The sequence below is a fragment of the Morus notabilis genome, unplaced genomic scaffold (assembly GCF_000414095.1).
Source record: "Morus notabilis unplaced genomic scaffold, ASM41409v2 Scaffold1445, whole genome shotgun sequence".
Lineage (NCBI taxonomy): Eukaryota > Viridiplantae > Streptophyta > Magnoliopsida > Rosales > Moraceae > Morus > Morus notabilis.
In genome coordinates this window covers 11,267-20,210 of record NW_010362731.1, presented here as the reverse complement: position 1 = coordinate 20,210, position 8,944 = coordinate 11,267, and the positions used below count along the sequence as shown (strand labels likewise).

Sequence of the window (8,944 nt, the reverse complement as noted above, 5' to 3'; positions counted from 1 at the left end):
ACTTTATGAAACCTACCTAAAAATTGATACAAAACTTCGGCAATTTGCCAAACAAATTCGTCTATGTCCTACTCCTAATTTTGCACACATATAGTTTGTTATGGCATCCTTATAGGGGATGCATTGTTGAAGCATAATGTAAGTTGAGTTCCATCTTATAGGCATATCTAACGCTAATGATCTATGAGGTATATTTAATGCTTGTAAGAACCTAAACCAATCTTCTTGTCTTTGGTTACTACCTTGAATCCATGCGAGACTATCTCTAATTTTTTAATGTGATTACTCATTTCTTTTAAACCGGATTTAACTATTAAATTAATTACGTGATATGCACAACGTTAGTGGAAAATTGTACCGTCACCGAATAAACTTAAATCATTTTTAAAGAACTCAATTGCTTTTGTATTGGCACTAGCATTATCTAATGTTATAGCCATTACTTTATCTCTTAGTCTAAATTCATCAATTACATTTAAAATTGTATTATATATTAAAACCGCGCTATGTGATCCTAGAACACATTTAAAACCTAATATTCTTTTATCTAAATCAAATCCTTTAAAGTAATGTCCGGTTACAGCTAAATAATCTTTATTGGTAACGGCAGACCAAATACCTGCCGTTAACGCAACGCACCCGCTAGTCGAGTGTAAAAGGTTTATTAATGTTTCTTTTGCTTTTTTAAATAATTTTAATAAATCTTTCCTAAGAGTAGTTTTTGAAGTGAATTATGCATTAGGATTATGTACAACCTTAATATATCGTTGCCAATTAAGATGTTCTACAAAACTAAGTGGTTGATCTAAAGCAGCTATCATTCGTGCAACTTCCATACGATCTACTTGCGGACCGTATTTTCAAGTGGTTAGACCGCCGGTTGCGTGATCAAAAGATAATTGTGTTTGGTGGAGTTCGGATCCGCCGGATTGGCTAAGCTTTTGAAGACACTTTTCGGAGTGTCTTCTCAAGTGTGTGGTACCGTGAATAGTGTTACATTGTAATTTAGATAAACAATATTTACACTGAGCTATATGTTTAGTGTTACCTTCATTGTCGATCTCATCAATTATGTTGAAGTGATCCCAAACTGTCGCGGTGCGCTTGCATTTCCTCCTAGAGGTTGCAACACTTGCAGACACAGTCGCACTGGCACTCACCGCTTCTCCACGCCTACCACCATTGCGACCATGACCTCCAGTGCGTCCACCAGGGCTCGGATTAGTAGATTCATGCGTAACAAATTCATTAGTGGGAAATTGCCCTTTTTCATGTTGTGTTGGGCATTAACGGGAATACCACTATAACCAAAAGGATCCATTATAAAAAAAATAAGAGCGATTTGAGAGAGAGAGCTTTAGGATAATGTGGTAGTTTTTGGAAAAATTTTGACAGAGATTTGAGAGATCGAGAGAGATTGAGAGAAATTGAGAGAGATTGAGAGAAATTGAGAGGGATTGAGAGAGTTTGAGTGAGAAAAATGTGTGGAGGATGGGGGGTATTTATAAGGAAATTTTTGGGTTAAAAAATTAATTTTTTTTTCAAATTTTCGGAGGTGCAACGGCTAGTAGGGTTCGGCGGGTCGGGTTCGGGGGGCAATGGGCAAAAAAGTAGCCGTTGGACGGGTTTTCGGGCAGTTTGGGTAATTCGGCCATGTCGGGCTTTCGGGCAAAATTCGGGTTTTCGGGTCGGGCATAACGGTCAATTTTTTAAACTTTTTTTCAGGTAGTTCTGGCTTCGGGCGGGTCGGGCTTGGCCGGAAAAATTTAAAAAAAACTCCGGCGGACGGCAATTGGCGGTGCCTACACGGCGGCGGGCTCCGGCGTGGTGACAAAATTCGGGCTGCCCGAGCTCGAGCCTGAATTTGAACGGGCCGGCATATGGGCTTGCCCGCCCGAGCCTGAAAAAATTCGAGCCTCGGGCAGCCTGCCGGCCTAAAGTTCCACCACTACTTACAAATGCTTTCAGTGTACATAGTGATAGATCCTTATCTCCTGCCTAGTTTTAGTGTTCAAAACGGCGTCTAACTAACAACATAATGTTATATTTAAAAATTTTGGAATCCTTTTAATTGACTTTTCTATGTTTTAATATTTGAGTCTATTTGAATGATTTGTCAGTGTTATTAGTTAGAAACTAATTAGAACATCAAAATTTAAACTGACTTATTCCAATTATATTGGCCTCGTTTGGTAATATTTCCAATTTTAATGTTTTTGAACAAAATATTACATATTTCTTTTATTTTTTTTTAATGTTCTATCAAAAAAGTATATTTGTACCTACAATTTTTTTTTATGTAAAAAGAAGTTTGGTAAAGTTATTTTATTGCATATATTTTACAACAACAACAACAAAAACGTGAATAACTTTAACAAATTACATTTCTACCTCAAAAGTTTTGAAAAATTACATTTAGATCTAATATTTTTTATGAACTGTATTTTGGCTCCCTAAACTTCTTGATTATTACATTTTGATCCCTATACTTTTTGAAATTACATGTTGGTCCGAAAATGCATTTTGACCCTATCTTTTGAAATCTTTACAAATAGGTCCTTATAAGTTTTCTCAACCTATCGTTTATCTACTCCGATTTCGACCTCGATCGTGGTCTCAACATTGAAAGGGAAGTGATATGTTAGATTGTCCAGATGGTGGTCCCAACTCAACCCCAATTGAGGTCCTGGCTCAAGCCTAATGGCCATCACGACTCGATTATGTCATCAATCTTGAGTCGTCAGTTTAATCTTGATGTGATTCTGATCCTAACCCAAGCACGGTCCCAAACTCATTAGTCCAATCACAATTGCAGTCCCTACTGCTGAACCAACCAGGTCCTCACTCATTCGCGACCTTAGCTTCAGCGGCGACCACAACGTAAGATTTTTATTAAAAGGTTTTGAAAACAAGAAATTTTGTTCTATAATTTAAAAAATTTTGACAACAATTGAGAAAAAAGAAAACAAGATCACCAAACATGTTTTAAAAAAAAAAAAAAGTTTGCACTTTTTCATTTAAAAAAATATAAAAAACTTTTTAAATAAAAAATACCAAACAAGCCCATAAATTATTAGTTTAAGAATTCTATAGTAGGGTAATTTTCACACCCCATCAGAACTCAGTTTACAGTTGTGTCGATTAATATGATTTTGATAAGATTTAGTATTTAATAACCATCGTAGAAGAGCTCACAACACTCCAAAATCAGGTATTGATCACCGTCATGATTTATTACATTGATTAGCAAATTGTCATATTGTTAACAGCCGCTAGTCTTGACCTTTGGTGGCCAAATTGTCGTACATTTCGTTTTCAGGGTTCAAAGGATCACAATTATGATGGATAGATGTAATTTAATTAGATTCATTTGTTTTTTTTTTTGTTCTTTTTGTTTTGTTTTGTTTTTTGTTTTGTTTTTTTGTTTTTTTGTTTTTGTTTTTAATAAGAGACTAGGTTCATTTGTTGGAGTACAATGAAATATGAAAGCATTTATTATTAGCTACTAGTGTTGCTCAGTGGTCGCATTAGTGTTCTTGGCCCATATGCAGCTGCTAGGCGATGTTTTAGTAATGTTTCCCATGTGCTAGACTGCTAGTAGGTGATCTTTTGGTGTCATCAAAATTTAAAGAGACTATCTGTAAGCCACGTGGTACATGGTTTCATTTAAATTGGAATACGCTCAAATAAAAAAAAATGAAAATTATAAATTTAAATTAAAAAAAATATCCGGTTAAAAAAAAAAAAGCTCCATTCACCAAAACTAAATTAAAATCAAAATCTCATTTCTTAAGTCTCGCTCGCTTTGCGAATTCGAATTAAAACGTGACATTTTAAGAATTTTTAACTGTAACAAAAAGAGTTAGATGTGACATTTTTAAGGGCTTTTAATTGTGTAAAAATCTATAGTTAAAAATTTAAATTAGTGAAATAAATAAGGCAGTAATTTACCCAATTAAACCTGTCTATCCCAATTTGGAATCCGTAACACATTGCCGACATCCGAAAATAATTTTAGTGTAGTTTTGTTTATACATTGAAATCCGGGAAAAAAAAGAGAGATATATTTTTCATTTAAAATATAAGTCTAGAAAAAAGGCTATTCGTAAGAAATCAATCGCATTAACTATTATGGCTTCCTCTAGTTGTGAACCCGCCACACTTATCTTTATCAATGATTTGTACAAGAAATTATGAGGCTCTGCTTTGGACCATCATCATTTAACTTCTGAAGAAGCCAATTTGCAACAGAGTTTGTAAATGCAATAAAATCGTGTTTGTATCCCAAACATGTACATATCATAAAGAGCAACTTGTTTTCTGCTGGTGTTATTTTTGGTTTACAACCAAGAAAATGACATGTATTGAAAAAAAATTTGATAGTTAAAATCACGGGGATTTTTTTTTTTTTTTTTTTTTAACTCTATTGGAGAATGTGGGCAATTTTAGGCCACCTCCAAGTTGCATGACTCTTCACCAAAAAAAAAAAAAAATTGCATGACTCAATGAGATTTTAACATTATTAATAGATAAAGTCTCTCCACATTATACATATTTTAAAAGAAAATATACATGTACTGAAAAAAAATATATATATTTTTAAAGAAAATATACATGTTATGCTCAAATCTGATATCAGATTGGAGACAATTCCTTATTTATAATGAGGATTCCGTGCTGTTACAAGGCCTTGTGTAGCCAAAATCTCTCTCTCTCTCTCTCTCTATTTTCTCTCTCTCTCTCTCTCTATTTTTCTCTCTCTCTCTCATAATTTGATATGGGAGAAGCTCAAGAAGTGCAACTCAGTGTCACTGGTAAGTCGGTTTGTTCATATTCTCAACTGGGTCGTTGACCTCTGTTTTCCATCTTTTTTTTGTTGTTGTCACTTATCAACTTTACAGGGAAGTAATGAAGGAAAGGGGTATGAACTTAAAAGTTGGAATTATTAACAGTCTACTCGTTATCTGGGAGTTATACACAAATCCTAAGAAAAAAAATAAAATAAGATTCACCGTGAACAAAGTAGCATTTTCTCTCTTATGTGGAACAAAAAATTGTCACGAATTCAATCTTTTCTACACATATAGAATATAGATGGTAAAAAATATCAAACTAATCAACTTTCAATAGAAAAAGTCCTTTTCAAGAATCTGTTACTGTATAGCAGCACTTTTTAATTTTTCATCTAATATTATAAAATTAATCCGTAGATTATGTAATCTTTTTAGCAGCTCAGGAAGCTAATGAAGCAAATCGTCAGGGCCACACAAATGGTTCGATCAACCAGTCACCTATTCCTGATCAGCCAAGAAGAAAACTTATGAGCTGGATTCGAATCGGTATCTACGCGGTGTTTGTTCTTGCCGGTCAATCGGCAGGAAATCTGTTGGGGAAATTGTATTATGACAAAGGTGGAAATAGCACATGGATTGGATCATTTCTTCAGGTTGCAGGCTTTCCAATCCTGCTTCCCTACTATCTGCTCCCATCAAGAAAGAATAACAATACCAGCAGCAGGAAATCTGTTGGGGAGATTGTATTATGAGAAAGGTGGAAATAGCAATTGGACGGTAACACTTGTTCAGCTTGCAGGCTTTCCGATCCTGCTTCCTTATTATTTCTTGTTGGCAAAGAAGAACAAAAATGCTATAATAGAAACTGACCAAAATATGATCAGTCCAAAACGACCTTCTACTCTAGTCGTTGCATCAATTTATATTCTTCTTGGCCTACTTTTAGCTGCAGATGGCTATTTCTACTCTATTGGGCTAATGTACCTTCCTGTGTCCACTTACTCACTCATATTGGCCTCACAATTAGCCTTCAATGCTTTTTTCTCCTTTTTTCTCAACTCTCAAAAGTTCACTTTTTACATCATAAATTCCTTGGTGCTTCTCACCCTCTCCTCTATTCTCCTTGTGTTTCAATCGGGGTCTGATGACACTCACAATAATTCCAAAGGGAAGTATGCGATCGGTTTCATTTGCACGGTCGGTGCGTCTGCAGGGTATGGATTGGTGCTCTCCTTGACACAATTCTTCCTCAATAGAGTCTTGAAAAGGGAAAGTTTTTCAGTGGTCATGGATATCATAGTGTATCAATCACTTGTTGCAAGCTTGGCCATTCTTGTAGGGCTTTTAGCTAGTGGGGGCTGGAAAGGATTGGACGAGGAGATGAACTCGTTCGAGCTTGGGAAGTTGTCCTATGTCATGACACTAGTATGGACAGCCATAATATGGCAGCTCTACACTATTGGAGTTGTAGGGTTGATTCTTGAGGTATCTGCACTCTTCTCCAATGTCATGATCGCTTTGGGTTTGCCTATTGTCCCTGTTTTAGCAGTTTTCTTTTTCCATGAGAAGATGGATGGGATAAAGGTTATGGCAATGTTCTTGGCTATTTGGGGCTTCATTTCGTATATTTATCAAAACTACCTTGATGATTATTGTTCCAAGAAAGAGAGTAGCCAAAAGGCCATAAGAGAACACGAGCTTCACCCCATAGAGAAAGAAAGATCAATATTTTAATCTATGAACTTCTCTAGTGCAATTTGGTTCCTCTTTTTCCCTTATTATAGTCATCTTCTTAGATAGCTGTTGTTATTAATTTATACCAACATATCAAGTTTATGTAGAATAATTGGATATCAATTCAAGTGGATGTTGGTTTCTCAAACCAGATTTTCAAAAACAATTGTGTGGAATTATGGTATTGATTGAATCACATAAATTAAAATGTAATACGATCATTATTTTATATTAATTTAACTATAAAGATATTAAAGAGAAGAAGAAGAATTTTACCGCCGCTCGATTATGACGTTAATCTTAAACTCCTCCAACACCGTCTTGAGCTTTAAATTCCAAGAACACCACATCTTTTTCTCAACGTATCTCTAGATCAATGTGAACTCGAACGTGTGGACGTTCTAATGGGTTTCTCAACACATGAGAATGATGAATGGGAAAGTCACCTATGGTTATCACTCACTTTTCTCAAAAGTATGTGATATCTCTCAGTAGCCTTTTTTTTTCTCTCACTTTTTTTTTTCTATTCCAAAAAAAAAAAATCCATATAAAATTGATCCTTCATCTCATAAATATGCACCCGCACATTTACTTTGCTTTTCCTCATGATGAGGAACGTTTCCTCCTACACCCTTTTTTTTTTATTGTTTTGAGAAAATGTAGAGAGTTATAGGAGTGTGAGAAAAATTTTCTTCTTTCCATAAAAGTGATTAGATTCATCCATATGAATTTAAAATAATTTAAAATTAATTTTAATATTAATTAATCAAATGAATTAATATGTGTATTTAGAATTCACAATTCTAAATTAATAAGCATAGCCCAATATGATATATATAGTTCACATTAATCTTGTGGAGCTGTTGAGAGGAACTATGTACATTATAATTTTAAGCTTCAATAATTTTGATAATTAATTAACACCTTAATTAATATATCAAAATTTTTAATTCCAAATTATAAATTTGGAATTGTACTCTTAAAATTATAAAACAATTATGTTCACAGAATTTGTGTTGTCCATTGATATAGTCACTACATATGAATTAGTCCTCCATACACGGTTCATAATTAAAGCTAGGAATTTTCTGTTGACCTATTTAATTGTATCTTTTTCCATAAGTACCATTGATCCTCTAATGAATAATATATTTTATGATCCAATCATAAAATTGAAAGGTCTGATTATTCAAGCCCCGAATCAACACTTATGGGAACTGCCCATGTACTTCATTATGAAGGAATGAATTTCATCTTGTAAATTATTATTCTCAACTATTTATTTTGCTATGCTCCCAATACCCAAGACTTTGATACTATTCATATGTGTCATTACTCAATATTTCAAAGAACATAATATCATAAATAGAAGTATGTTAATTACTTAGAATTAAGATTAATTCATATATGACCATCATTGATGAATATTAAATGCTCTATTTAATAACGGAATTTATTAGAGATTCATAAATAATCGTGTTTCGGTCCTATGTAATCATATTACATAAAGTGTTTTTATTCTAATAATCTTATTATTAACAATTTATGATAAGATTGTCTCATTCAGAATGTAATGAACCACACTAGTAATTTTAAATTAAACATCTCAATTTTAATTTATAATTACGGACAAGTTTAAATTATTTTACTTCAAACATTATCCTCTACATATAATACTTATATACAATGTTTAAAGTTACATCTAAAATAATTTAAGAATTTTTTATATTTATAAAACATCACATGCATGCAAAATAATATTGAAAAAATTCATCATTTCCTTAATAATTAGTAGAGTATTTACATCTTATTTGATTTAAGATTGGAAGCCCCACATTCTAAATGTACTTTATTATATGCTTCTTGTCATTCTTTTGGTAAAATTTATTGGTGTTCCAAGAGTCATAATTTGGGGAACTTGTAATGGAAAACGATGATGTTATAAATCTTTATATAAGAAAATCCTTTCTATTTTTGTGTGAATTATAGCATTTGTAAAATATGCATATAAAAATAAACAAAAATAGGTAAATCTGGAAATAGAGAAATATAAATTGATTACAACAAATGAACAAAACACGAAAAGGAAACATTTTAATCCTATGAATATACCTTTTCGATCTCTTTATTGAGTAGAATAAGAATCCACCTAGACCCATCACAAAAACAATTATGTCACTAAAAATGATTTCCGCCTTAAAATGATATTTTTTTTTTCGAACAATAGCTTTTTATTACGTAACATAATCTTAAACTTTTTGACACCCTAGGCTTTAACACACATCCTTGAGGGGAAAAGTTAGAGGGTTACTACAAATACATATACGGATATCTTTTTTTTTTTTTTTAAGTAATACATATATAGCTTTTTTTTATGCACCCCTCCATAAGGAAAAAAAAAAAAAATATATATATAT

The 8,944-nt window shown here is 33.0% G+C and overlaps 1 protein-coding gene across 2 annotated transcripts; it reads left to right on the top strand.

The window, feature by feature from the left end:
• The first annotated feature begins 4,640 nt into the window (after positions 1-4,640).
• LOC21393916 (probable purine permease 10) lies at positions 4,641-6,690 on the top strand. 2 transcript variants are annotated; one of them, XM_010102670.2, is made up of 3 exons: positions 4,641-4,814; positions 5,232-5,372; positions 5,512-6,690. In XM_010102670.2, the coding sequence occupies exons 1-3, from the start codon at positions 4,778-4,780 to the stop codon at positions 6,525-6,527; spliced, it is 1,194 nt and encodes a 397-aa protein (XP_010100972.2). In that variant the 5' UTR covers positions 4,641-4,777; the 3' UTR covers positions 6,528-6,690. The 2 variants fall into 2 exon arrangements, with proteins under 2 accessions (XP_010100972.2, XP_024024346.1); XM_024168578.1 differs by having other exon boundaries at positions 5,229-5,373; positions 5,513-6,690.
• The last annotated feature ends 2,254 nt before the right edge of the window (positions 6,691-8,944 follow it).